Source organism: Erpetoichthys calabaricus, chromosome 7 (assembly GCF_900747795.2).
Source record: "Erpetoichthys calabaricus chromosome 7, fErpCal1.3, whole genome shotgun sequence".
In the NCBI taxonomy this organism is placed as follows: domain Eukaryota; kingdom Metazoa; phylum Chordata; class Cladistia; order Polypteriformes; family Polypteridae; genus Erpetoichthys; species Erpetoichthys calabaricus.
In genome coordinates this window covers 156,495,234-156,508,496 of record NC_041400.2, presented here as the reverse complement: position 1 = coordinate 156,508,496, position 13,263 = coordinate 156,495,234, and the positions used below count along the sequence as shown (strand labels likewise).

At 37.5% G+C, this 13,263-nt stretch overlaps 1 protein-coding gene across 1 annotated transcript in view; it reads left to right on the top strand.

Annotated features, from left to right (window-relative positions):
- The window catches only part of prkg2 (protein kinase cGMP-dependent 2), an 82,532-nt gene extending 69,498 nt beyond the window's left edge, over positions 1–13,034 (top strand). The window contains exons 14-19 of the mRNA XM_028806012.2: positions 4,935–5,076; positions 5,591–5,754; positions 6,074–6,196; positions 7,620–7,682; positions 12,348–12,414; positions 12,648–13,034. Of these exons, the coding sequence (XP_028661845.1) occupies positions 4,935–5,076; positions 5,591–5,754; positions 6,074–6,196; positions 7,620–7,682; positions 12,348–12,414; positions 12,648–12,743 (655 nt within the window). The 3' untranslated portion in view covers positions 12,744–13,034. The remainder of the gene's footprint in view (positions 1–4,934; positions 5,077–5,590; positions 5,755–6,073; positions 6,197–7,619; positions 7,683–12,347; positions 12,415–12,647) is intronic.
- Positions 13,035–13,263: the final 229 nt, after the last annotated feature.

The following is a 13,263-nucleotide window of genomic DNA, read 5'->3' as shown; positions in this document are numbered from 1 at the left end:
AACCTCTGGCAGTTTACTGCTTACCTTTTCACCATTTTAGATCATTTATTGCATTTCATCTGATTAAATTTGAAGAAAAACTGAGGTGTTCTATTATATTATATATATTGTGGAGCTCGGCCCGGACACAGACAGGCAGACATCGTTGGTTCAAACCCACACACGTTTATTTACAACATATTACTATTTACAAGATGCACACAACACCAAAACTCCCCCAAAAGTCCAGGCTTTTCTCACACTGTCTTCTTGACTGCCTCCACTCCTCTCCACCAAGCTCTGTCCTTCTCCTCTCCCGACTCCAGCCATCGAATGGAGGGAGGCGACCCCTTTTATAATCACCCGGAAGTGCTCCAGGTGCCTCCCGATAATCTTCCGCCAGCACTCTCCAGTGTGGCGGAAGTACCGACTGTGCACCCAGAAGCACTCCGGGTGTCCCTGGTCATCTTCCCCTCAAAACTTCCAGGTGTGGAGGAAGTGCTGAGGACCAGGGCTCTCCAGGCATCGGGGCACCCCCTGGTGGTGACCACGGGCCCCTATAGGGTTGAGCTTCTAAGCTCTGTTCCCGTGGTCCCCAAAGCCACCAGGGCGGTTGCCCCTATATATATACCGTCTTTTTCCGAAATTAAGACATCCCCGAAAATAAGCCCTATCGAGATTTTCGGAACTTTTTGTAATATAAGCCCTCCCCCGAAAATAAGCCCTAGTTAAAATAATGTGAAAAAAAGAATTCGTTAAAAAATGCTGTTGATTTATTAAGTATGTTTAGCTTCCCTAATACTCGTATTTCAGAGAAATGTTTGAAATAAAATATTCCGAGAAATTCATTGTTTACCTCTACAGTTCGTTTCAAATTAATTCTTGGAATTTATCTTAAAAATACAACATAAGGCAGCATGAATACATACCGTAAATATTGTGTCCGCTCTGCTCTGCTGTGTTGTACTGCGTTGCGCGTATTGCAGAGTATGGTCGAATGAGGTGGGGAGGGGGTGGAGGGGGGCATGCATATGCGGAATGCGACGGAACGCATCGTTGGCGCACACTATAAATAATTGTTCGTTAAGGCAGCAGTCTACATTGAGCGACAGTGCAGATACAATGTTTGTTCATTTCAGTCTTGTAAGTCTGATTATTTCCTCATACGTAATTTTATTTTTTATAAAGTGAATAATTTTTAACCGCAGTTAAAATGAGTACAAAACGAAAGAGCTATTCCGTCGAGTACAAAAAGGGAATTGTGGAAGACTCCAGGGGTGTAAATCTTGATTTATGACGATGTTCCAGAAGAAGATGACATGACTGTAATTGAATCAATTTTAATTTCTGTATTCTGTGTAAAATAAATAAATATTAAATAAAAATATATAAATATACTTTTATTTTTGTCCTCCCCCGAAAATAAGCCCTAGTGCGTATTTTGGACCAAAAAAGAAAGTAAGACAGTGTCTTATTTTCGGAAAAAGACGGTATATATATATATATATATATATATATATAATACACACACACACACATATATCTCGGTGACCTGAGGTGAGGTTCATGGCTGGTGAGGCACTCTTCAGATATAAAAATATATGAACCCAAAAAGTGTAGCTTATTCACTATTCATTTGGCAGCATGCACACTGACTATTGGTTATGTTTCATATCTCATCAGCATTCTTTACACACACACACACATATAGGCAAGGTACATATTTGGCTAAGAAAGAACAAAACTTTTGTAGTGGCGAGAGAGATCAGAGAGAGCACATTTGTTCTGCACCCTCCATGCGTTCTAAATTTGCTGTTGCAATTTCACAATTCATACTTTGTATTATCGTAGTATTTCCCTCTACTTACCCTTTACCTGTTTTCTCAAGGGTAAATGTTCTCATCAGGTTCGTTATCGGGTTGGTCTACTGTTGCACTTTAAAATGAACACACACACACATAGATAAACACACACACAGACCCTAACCACAACAGTGCCCTATGAATGACACACACACGCTGATTAACCCTTTGCACTTTATACCACACATCAGCCTGTCACTCAGCACTTCAAGAGACTTACTTATTATCGGCACGGACAACATATGATGTTTTAAATAGACCTCAGACCTAAATGTTACTTTTGGTCTCCAAGAAAATATTAAAACATACAAAGACTCAGTATCCTTGACTATAGGCCATTTATCAGCCAAGAATACCTTCTTCTCATACTGTCCCTAACTATTGAGTGGCGCCTCACTCTCAGCCTTATAAACCTCGCAGCACAGAAATAATGGCAAAAATCTGGCTACCCCAGGTGCTCAAAGAAATCTAACTTATTAATTCAATCACTCTAGACATTAAAACAAAGCATAGAAAGTTAAAAGCAGCATGGTATTTATTACAAGAATAATAAGAGAATAATAATAATATCACTGGAACAAAGAATAGAAAATAAGTACTGATAGGAAAGTCTGAATATATATAGTCTTTAGGAAAAGCTTACGAAAAAGTTGAAATGACAAGGATGAATGTCCCAGGGAGGCGTTTGATTTAGCAATGGATGTTCATGATGCCTTTCTGACGACCAATGTCGTCTTCGTCTGTTCCTCTTCTTCTTCTCCTCCTCCCTCCTGCTCCTTCTTCTTCCTTCTTCTCCAAACCAAGGCATATTTATTATGAAATATCATGCCTTGGTTACACAACACATGAACCTGATTGGCTGGCTGTCAATGTGATTGATGAATTTTGCTCAAACTCTTTCCCAGATAATAAAGTTCTTTGATATTGCCTGTTTCCCTTTCCCAGGCCATAAATCCCAGATGTCCATCCATAAAGTAATCAATAGCCTGGGGTGTCAGCAGAGCATCCTTTCCCGGGTTGTAAAATAATTGAGCCCCAGAATGTCTTCCTTTCAATGTAGGAAACAGCTGTTTGAAAGTGAGGTGTGACAAAACCTGCTTTGATCTGTCTTATTTCATCTGTTATCTTGTCTCGAACAAAATATAATGGAAACCAAAATGTACAGATTTTATACACCATAACACATACTCATACAATACAAATGAAAGTACAGAGTGGTGTACAAAAAAATAAAATAAAATAAGATTTCAATTTTGACTTCAATTGAAATATTTAGTTGTTTTAAAAGCTTTTAATTCTGATGCTTTGAATCAATTTTAATACAGACTGTTCAACAAAAGGATGATAAGAAAAACCAAAGAATATTTTATTTAAGGTCAAATTTATGTTTTTAAATATTGTATTGTTTTTTTCTTAGTCTAACCTGATTTTTTATAAAACTGAAAACCGTTTATGGTCTTACCTTTATTTGTAAATGAAGTCCATGCACCCATCCTTCCCACGAAAATCTCCGTCACTTTCTTGTAGAAGTCCTCTATTTTCTTTAGTTTTAAAAGTCTCTCTGCCTCAATAGAGATTATCGCAAAGAAGAACAGCAGCAACGAGCACCTGTTGGCTCATATCTGCCTCCTTCAGTACGGTACAGTACTGTCTGCTTCACCTTGTGTCTTTTCACTGTTGTTTCATGTCCAATCAGCAAAACTAAATATGTCAAACACATTCATTAAAGATATTAGCCAGACTGTGGAAAGTCAGGGTGTATAATAAACGTGTATGCAAATATTATATTGGCGACATACAGAAAGACAGCAACAGGCACGTGCCAATTGCAGGCATCAGCCCAGTGAGTGAAGGAAAGTGCAGTCTGAGGTGAGGCTCTGCTAGTCACTGTCGCACCTCGCGTTTTTCCCATGTATTTGAACAAGAAATGTGCAGATTATGATTATTTAGCAATTTTAACTATAAAAATGATCAAAATTATTGGAATCACACAGAAAACAAATTTATAGCACAGACCAGTGGACAAATGTATTTTATATTATCATTATTAGTGTTGTTTTTTACTTTTCATGATGACTGCCTCCCCTGACCGCACATCCCCAAGATAGATATATAGATCTATATATATCTATCTCAGGGACGTGCGGTATATATACACACACACACACACACACACATATATATTGTGGAACATGACCCGGAAACAGACAGGCAGACACCGATGGTTCACCAACCAACACACGTTTAATCATAATTTACTATTTACAGTGCACACACACAACCCAATACTCCCCCAAAGTCCAGGCCTCTTCACAATGCCTTTCTCTGTCTTCTGACCGCCTCCACTCCTCTCCTCTCCTCTCCTCTGAGCTCCGTCCACTTCCACCCAACTCCAGCCATCGAATGGAGGGAGGCGGCCCCTTTTATACACACCCGGACGTGCTCCAGGTGCCTCCCAATTAGCTTCCACCAGTACTCCCAAGTGTGGCGGAAGTACCAGCTGCGCACCCGGAAGTGCTCCGGGTGTCCCTGGTCTTCTTCCCCCAAGCACTTCCGGGTGTGGCGGAAGTGCTGAGGGCCAGGGCTCCACAGGCATTGGGGCACCCCCCGGTGGTGACCATGGGCCCCTATAGGCTTCTACACACACACATACATAGATATAACAATATTTGAAACTTTTCAGCATATAGGTGCATTTTCAATGCATTCATGGTGGAAAGTATTTTAACTATCAGTCAATTTTATTGCACATTTTAAGCAAAAAGTGAGACATTAGCAAAAAATGTTACTTTTAATTACCCATATGTTTTTCATAGTGTTGCACATACAGCAGGATGCGTCTTGTGTTAATGACAACTTTCCGGGTTCTTTGTTCACAGGGTTCTTATTGTTTTAAGTTTTTTTTTTCTAAGTAGACTCAACTCTTACAATGTACAACATTGTACTAATTTCCAGCTGAACTTACCCCTGGAATCTGATCATTTTCCAAAAAGTTGAAACATAGTTGACTTGCTTTCTGAATATTCTAACAGCTCACCATTTTAAGGTATTTTGAAATTGCTTTACATTGGAGACACTGTTTGTATTTTGTAGAGGCAGCTTTGATGAGCAGACAGCAAAGTTTTGTGTCACTTGTGTCACCGAAGCGTTTGACTATTTACACCAGACTGGAGTTGTCTACCGAGATCTGAAACCAGAAAACCTTATGCTGGACTCTGTTGGATATATTAAACTGGTACTTTATTTTGTTTCTACAAGTGTGTATGCACATGCTTGTGAGATTAGATACTACTTCTTAGTAAAATGGCATAAATAAATTTTAAAAATTATCTTTTGTCTAATTATTATTAAGCAATATTTAATATTGCACTTGTTCACCTTGCACCCCTGTAACCAGGACTAAACTAGATAGAAAATGACAACTTCTTAACAGTTTTCAAAAACAGTTTTGCATGTTTTGTGATTTTATGATTTCACTTTGCCATTAAAGTCACTCAGCATTTCATTTTCATTGACTATCAAAAGATATTGGCCTGAGTTAACTAAAAATTGAGTCAAACTCATTACTTCTCAGTGCTACATTGATCAGTGGTCTGAAGTGGCTGGCTGAAGTGCTGCCTTATATCTTAATTTTATATTTATCTTCAGTTAAAATGCTACCTTGAATAGAATTTAATGTCAGACAAAGTCCAATTTATGTGCTTTCCTTAAGTAATATCGCAATAGCTCTTCAAATTAAATGTCTCCAGGTAGATTTTGGTTTTGCCAAAAAAATAGACTGGGGACAGAAGACATGGACCTTCTGTGGAACACCTGAATATGTGGCCCCGGAGATCATTCTTAACAAAGGCCATGATTTTAGTGTGGACTTCTGGTCCCTTGGAATTCTGGTGTTTGAGCTTTTGACTGGCAAGTAAGTTTGGCTTTCTTTATTTTTAGAAGTCTGAATGTAAGTCAAGCAACATTACATTAAATTTATCTTTCTTTGATTTAATGAAGCAAAAGTATTTCATAACGTAAATGCTGTTGATACATTTAGAGATGTTATTTTAATTACGGGTAAAAATGCAATTTGTATCCCCTTTGTAAAGGTCATTTGAATACCAAAAGAATAGATTTTGTCAGTTTATGCAATTATGCCATTGAAGAAGGGAACAGCACTTAGTTAGAAATTTGCTTCTGGTCCTTCATGTTCATTTTGCCAATTGCATTACAGTACTTATATTTTTCAGCCCACCCTTTTCAGGAGTTGATCAAATGATGATCTACAATCTAATTCTGAAAGGCATAGAGAAAATGGATTTTCCAAAGAGAATAACACGACGACCAGAGGACTTGATTCGTCGGCTGTGCAAGTAAGAAAAATACAGCCACTAAAATTCCCAGTAGTAATACATACGTATTATAGAATATGTCTTCTTTACTGGAATTTCTGTACCTGAAGTAATACATTTACTTTAGCATTTAAAAATATAGCACAAGTTTTCGGTCCTGCTTAATTCAATTCAGGGTCCCAAGGGGCAAGAACCTTCCTTAGGAGTGCTGTGTGCAAGTCAGGAAACAGTCCTGGACAAGGGTGCCAGGCTATTACAGTGTGCACACACACACACACACACACACACACACACACACACACACACTCTCTCTCTCTCTCTCTCTCTCTCGCTTGGTCTCTCTTACTTACCCACCAGTTATCCTAACTTGCATGTCTTTGATTATTTGAAATCACTCAAACTAGCAATTTCTTCCTTCACTTTCTAAAATGATATTTTTTTCTTCAAGTAATCATTCCAGAGATCACTTACTGAACTACTAACCAAGAAGCAAGTTTCAGCCAACTTCTAAAGGTTCTGATTGGATGGTACATCAGTTGCAAGGAGATCACATTTGCTTTAGGGATTACCAAGCTTGGATATGTTTATGGGGTGGGCATTAGTATTCTCATGTAGTGGGCTGAAGCTAATAGTGAATGTTAACAAATGTTAACAAAAGTGGCAAGAGCCTTAAAGAGTCCTTACAGAACTGATTGGATGGATTTATATGACAGGAACTATTTAGTGAAATAGGCAAACAACATTTGCAATAGCAGCAGTCGTATGAAGAAGGAAATGATTCTCTTCCTAAATGTCTACCAAGTATGTGGTTTTCAATAAACTGGACAAAACAGATAACATATTTATGTGATCTAGTTATAAAGTGATTTCCAAATAGCCCTTTTTGGAGAAAAACAAAAACTTATGCAATCCATTCATTTGACTCTTAACTGGAGAAACAGGTTAGACAATAGAAGGAAATGTCTATTTTGCATAAAATTATCCTACTTTTTTATTACACAAAGTCAAATATCATACCTATTACTCTGTACATTACACATTTTTAAACATGTTCAAAAAAAGTTAGGGGGGACAAGCAGTAAACTGGTCAAAAAGCAAAGAAACTGAAGCTGAGGTTGGGGATTAGTCAAAGCTAATATCCTGTGTCGGAACATACAACATCTAGCTAGCGGTCTGTCATTGTGTGCATAATCTTTCTTAATAATCTTCTATAGATTATGCCATGTTTTAAACTGGCAAAAATTAATCAGATAGATAGACTTATGTTACATATTGTTTAGATTTACATGCCTCAAATACAGAAATATGTATTGTAACAATGTTTTAAACTCCCTTACTTATGTGTAATTTCATATTTATTACACTTTTTTTCTTCTATACTGGTCACTGTATTACTTAAATACGTTTTTATTCTTAGATATTTGGTGTTTCTTATGTGTTACAGGCAGAATTCTACAGAGCGCTTAGGAAATCTAAAGAATGGTATAAATGATATTAAAAAGCACCGGTGAGTTATACTTTTAGTATGTAAAAAGAGAACTGCTTTATATTTTAGCAATACTTTTCAAATCTATTTTTAAGAATATTTCAGTCCTATTCACTTTTATATAAAACTCACTTATGTACTGTATTATCATTGAAATGGGGAAAACATAAGGATAGTAAGTCATAAGATATTAGTATACTAAAAAATAAAATATTATTGATTTGATGGCATCAGATATGAGTCTAGGCTTGGTTACTGCCTTAAACTTTATTTTGCTGGGGTAGGCGCCATCCTCCACATATCTGACATGGATTATGTACGTCAGAAAAAGGATGAATGGTTGGATGAATGGATAAATTTAACTAGCTAATTTAAACTGTGCAGTTTCCGTTTTTAGTTAATTACAAAGCACTGCATACTTGTTCTCTGCTTCCTAAACACTGCTGCAGTCTTGCTTTGCAATCAGTGTGTCCATGGTTTCATTATCCTTCATGTTGTGCTTCCTTCTATGGCAATACAGTATCCAGGGAATTGGTTTAACTTTATGATTCATCCCAGCAAATGGGTTTGTAATGAACTTGAACTCTGCCACCACTCTCCACACAAGCAGTGTAAGAACATTAAATTAATTTATTGTGGTCTGAAAGACACAGAACATTCCATAGGGAATTGTACATAAGGCAAACATATTCCTTCCACAAATTCTTGTTTAGGAAGCAGACCTGATTAACGAACAAATCAGCACCAGTGCATTCTGATTTAGGAGAATTACACTTCATTGTTTCACAATCATATTGCTTGAAACATTAGTGGAGTTTCCACGTTTGTAATGCCATGTGGATTAGCCACAATAAATGGTTGCTTATAATGAATTAAAAAAAATATTTAGAGAAGCACAAGAATGGAATTATTGGTTAAAAAACGATTTGCTATAATTAATGTTTTAGGATCAATAAAACCAAATGCTATAGAGTAAGACTTTGGGGATGTGTCTTTGTGTGTGTATGTGTAATTAGACATAGACAGACAGACAGACTTACTTAAAGACCTGCCTCACTGGTCTTGCTAGAGTACAGTCATAATGGATGATAATATCCCATAATGCCAGGGCTTTATTTGATTTTCATACATAAACTTCATTTCAGATACAGCAATGTGGACATGTGGCATTTGCATATAAAAATTCTGTTCAGTTCAATTTATATTTGTGTAGTGCTGTTTGCAGAGTATAAGCTCATGTTGGTGATGGACAAAGATTATATTCAAAACTGTTTCCAGTCTGGTGCACACTGTTGCTGGGACATGCTCCTGCCCTTTGTTTGCCACAAATATTTTGTGCAGTTCATTCAGACTTTCAAAAAAGTGATCCTGGAGCTCACACTTTTTTCACTTGACAGACATCTACAATTTTGTTCTTTCATAAAGTAATATTTTCAGCAGTAATGGTGTGATGTGAGAAAGAGACAAAAGCATGATGAATAAGGGAGATGAGGTTTCCAAAAATAGTCTCAAAGCAGATCAAGACCTTCACTAGCCAGCCCTGAAGAGGCTCACCCAGTCCTGGTTATTCCAATCTACTAACAGTAGGCTTTAGCCTGACTAGGCCCTAAAATGGAGCAACAGTTTTTAAAGTTCAAAATGCTCTTCATATTGCAGAATAAATTAAAATACTTTAAAAGAGAGAAAACTGTAAAAAACTCATGATGGTACAGTACATGTAACACAACACACAAATTGGGGGTATGATCTACCTCAGCCATGTAATTGTGCTTTGAACTTCTCACAGCAAGAGTGGCACAGCCACATACGGTGACTGACAGGAAATGAACTACAGTGACATCTGCCGACAATGAAGCACATTGCACACGCTGATCAATTGTTTTCATTGCAAACACAAGTCATATACACCATTAGGGCACACAAAAATGGTGGCAGCATCCTCACCAGAGTGACCTGGGGTGTTGTGTTTTGTAAGAAGCGTGTGGACAACCTTAATTTGAGGACTGGAGGTCCGAGTGTTTTCTAGTATATATTTTAAGTTTATCTTGTTTAATTACTATTCTCATCCTCCTTGATCTAAGTGCAGCCTTTGACACTACTGTATTTGTCACACTCAATAGATTATCTTCGGTTGGCATTACCCACACTCCACTAGATTGGTTCAGATCCTACCTCTCAGGCCACACTATTTGTTCAGCTTAAAACTTTCACGTCCCAACCCACTGCTGTTACTTCAGGTATGCCCCAGGGCTCTCTCCTGGGGCCCCTCCTTTTCATTATTTACCTCCTTCCCCTTGGCAATATCTTTCATAAATATAACATTAGCTTCCACGGTTATGCTGATGACACCCAGCTCTATCTCACTAGCAAACCTACTGCTTCCTTTCCACCCTCCTCACTGATTGCATAGCAGAAATCAAATCCTGGTTTTCTTCAAATTTTCTTAAATTAAATAGTGACAAAACTGAGGTTCTCCTCATTGGTACAAAATCAACATTATCCAAAACTGATCATTTTTAATTTGTTATTGATAATTCCTCTGTCTCCCCTTCCCCATAGGTTAAGAGTCTGGGTGTCATCCTTGACAGCACTTTATCCTTTCAGTCCCACATCAATAACATCTTCCAGTCTGCATATTTCCACTTGCATAACATTAATCGTATTCGCCCCTCCCTCACTCCCCACATCACTGCTATCCTTGTTCATAGCCTTGTCACTTCTCGTCTGGATTATTGCAATTCCCTTTTCTTTGGTTTTTCTCGCAAATCTCTTTATAAGCTTCAACTGGTCCAGAACTCAGCTGCCTGCATCATTATTAGAACTCCCTTTATTCACCATATCACTCTCGTTTTGCAGCAGCTTCATTGGCTTCCAGTTCAGTTCTGAATTCAATTCAAAATTCTCCTACTAACTTTTAAGGCTGTCCACAACCTTGCCCCTCCATATCTGTCTGACCTCCTCCATGTTGCCATTACCTTCCGTTCCCTTAGATCCTCTTCCTCCATCCACTTGACTGTCCCCTTCGTCCGTCTTACCACTATGTGGAGCAGAGCATTCAGTTGCTCTGCTGCCCAGCTTTGGAACTCACTACCACCTGAGCTTAGAAATATTGAATCATTTTCACTTTTCAAATCTAAAATTTAAAACTCATTTGTTTAAGACTGCTTTTTCTCTTTGATTACAATTGCTCTGTCTGATTTTAACTTTTGTATTTTACTCATTGTTTAAAATCTGTGTTTTGTCTATTGTTCGGTGTCCTTGAGTGTTTAGAAAGGCACCTACAAATAAATAAAATGTATTATTATTATTATATACAAGTACACATTATAGTGTTTAACATTTGAATTGTGCCTTGACTGATCCGGTATGGAAATATTCATTGTTGTCAGCATAATGATCTGGCAAAATTTTACACCGATGCCCTTCCTGACGTAACCCTACCCATTTATCCGGGCTTGGTACCGGCACGAAGAAACACACTGGTTTGTGCAACCCCTGTGGCTTTTATTAACTACAGTTGATAAAAGAATTATATCCATCCATCCATTATCCAACCCACTATATCCTAACTACAGGGTCACGGGGGTCTGCTGGAGACAATCCCAGCCAACACGGTGCAATGCAAGAAACAAATCCCAGGCAGGGTGCCAGCCCACTGCAGGGCACACACACACACAGACATACACACTAGGGGAAATTTAGTATCGCCAATGCAATGTGTTTGGACTGTGGGAGGAAACCCACGCAAACAAGGGGAGAACATGCAAACTCCACGCAGGGAGGACCCAGGAAGCGAACCCAGGTCCCCTAACTACGAAGCAGCAGTGCTACCACTGCGCCACCATATTCTCAAATATTTCTATGTAGCAAGGTTTCCCCAGCTCTTTACAATAACAGGACCATTACTATTAGGTAACTATAAATTGTATCCAATAGAACTGTATTAATACCAGTTTTAAATATTTTTGAGTAGAAGTCACAATTTATTGTATTTGTCTTAATAAGTGATTATTGGTTCTTTTATACCACACCTTTGTATTAGAGTCAAATGCTGACAGAAAGCACTTGTTGCTTTAATTTAATCTCAACCTAGGTGCCTGTAGTGGGTTTAATTTAAGTGCAAACTACTTATTCAACACACAAAATATAGGCATCCATTTAATTCAGTTCATAAACCTGGAGACTATACCATGCATAATGGCTTCAATGCAGAAACCTGTCCTAAATTAAGCCATTACAGAGCATAATGACATGAATATAGCAACATTCACCGAAATCTGGCCAGTTTAGAATTACCAGCAAACCCAATACAATACTTTTTAGACAAAATGCACGTGAAGAAAACAAACAAATAACAATGACTGAAACAGGAATCAAGACTGGATTCTTGAAGATGTGAGACATATGCACTAAATATTGCACCATGAGACCTCCTTATAAATTAACTTTTAGTACAAAAATATAATAGTAACACATGATAAAATGAAAACAATTAACATACCATGACTCAATTAGTTTATATTATAAACACCAAGTGATTTCTGTATTGGATTTTGTATTTTTATTAAGATTCTCACGTCTCAGTTTATAATAAGTAATTTGTTTCATGCAAGATAATTTCATACATTACCAATCAGAATAAACTGCTTTTATATTATTGCTTTGATTGTAACTTACTCTCTGCAGGTGGTTTAATGGTTTTAACTGGGAGGGCCTAAAAGCCAGGAATCTCCTGTCACCACTCAAGAGAGAGGTAAGATTTTTTGCCTCCACTAACTGGATATATAAATTATTGAATTAACTTAACCATGCCCCAACAAAATAATTTTTATAGATCTACAGCACAGTAGATGGGAACTGAGCAAACAATTTGTATTTGATTAAGTAAGATACAAATCAAGAGTAGAAGTAATCATGTGATCTAACATTTACAGCCAAGAAATGTCCAGCAAAGTAATTCAGTCACACCGAATCTTTCTTTTGCAGCTTCAAGGACCAACTGATCACAGCTACTTTGATAACTATCCACCAGATGAGGATATACCACCAGATGAGCTTTCGGGCTGGGATAATGATTTCTGAGAGAACATTTCAACAATCAAGACAACGTGATGGCGGAGTCTGTGTAAAGGACACCAAATATTTTGAGTAGTGTTTAACACTGATACTGTGGCGGACGCTAAGTCATGAGCATTAATGTAGTCCATCTGAAAATATGCAGCATGTACCTTTGTGAACTTTAGATCAGAAGTTAACGTTTTCAAGTATTTAAGGCCAAATGTTTTGTTTTTTTACTAAATTGCTTTACAATTGTGCATTCTTCTTGAAGCAGGTCTGAATATACTGTAGTATATTAAAATTATTTTATTTATACAGTGAAGAGTGAGTGTATTTTAAGATGAACATTGAATGAATACCTACAATATGTCTTATGGGCACCCCATCCAGAGATTCGCTAAACTAAATGAAGCAGGCTGAGGCAATCGATGGGTGGATTGGTGGACAGATAAATAGGGCTATTTTTTTATATTAGTACCTTTATCTGGAAATCACGCATGTATTTATTCAATCAATCAGACCACATTTTATTTACGTAATACTA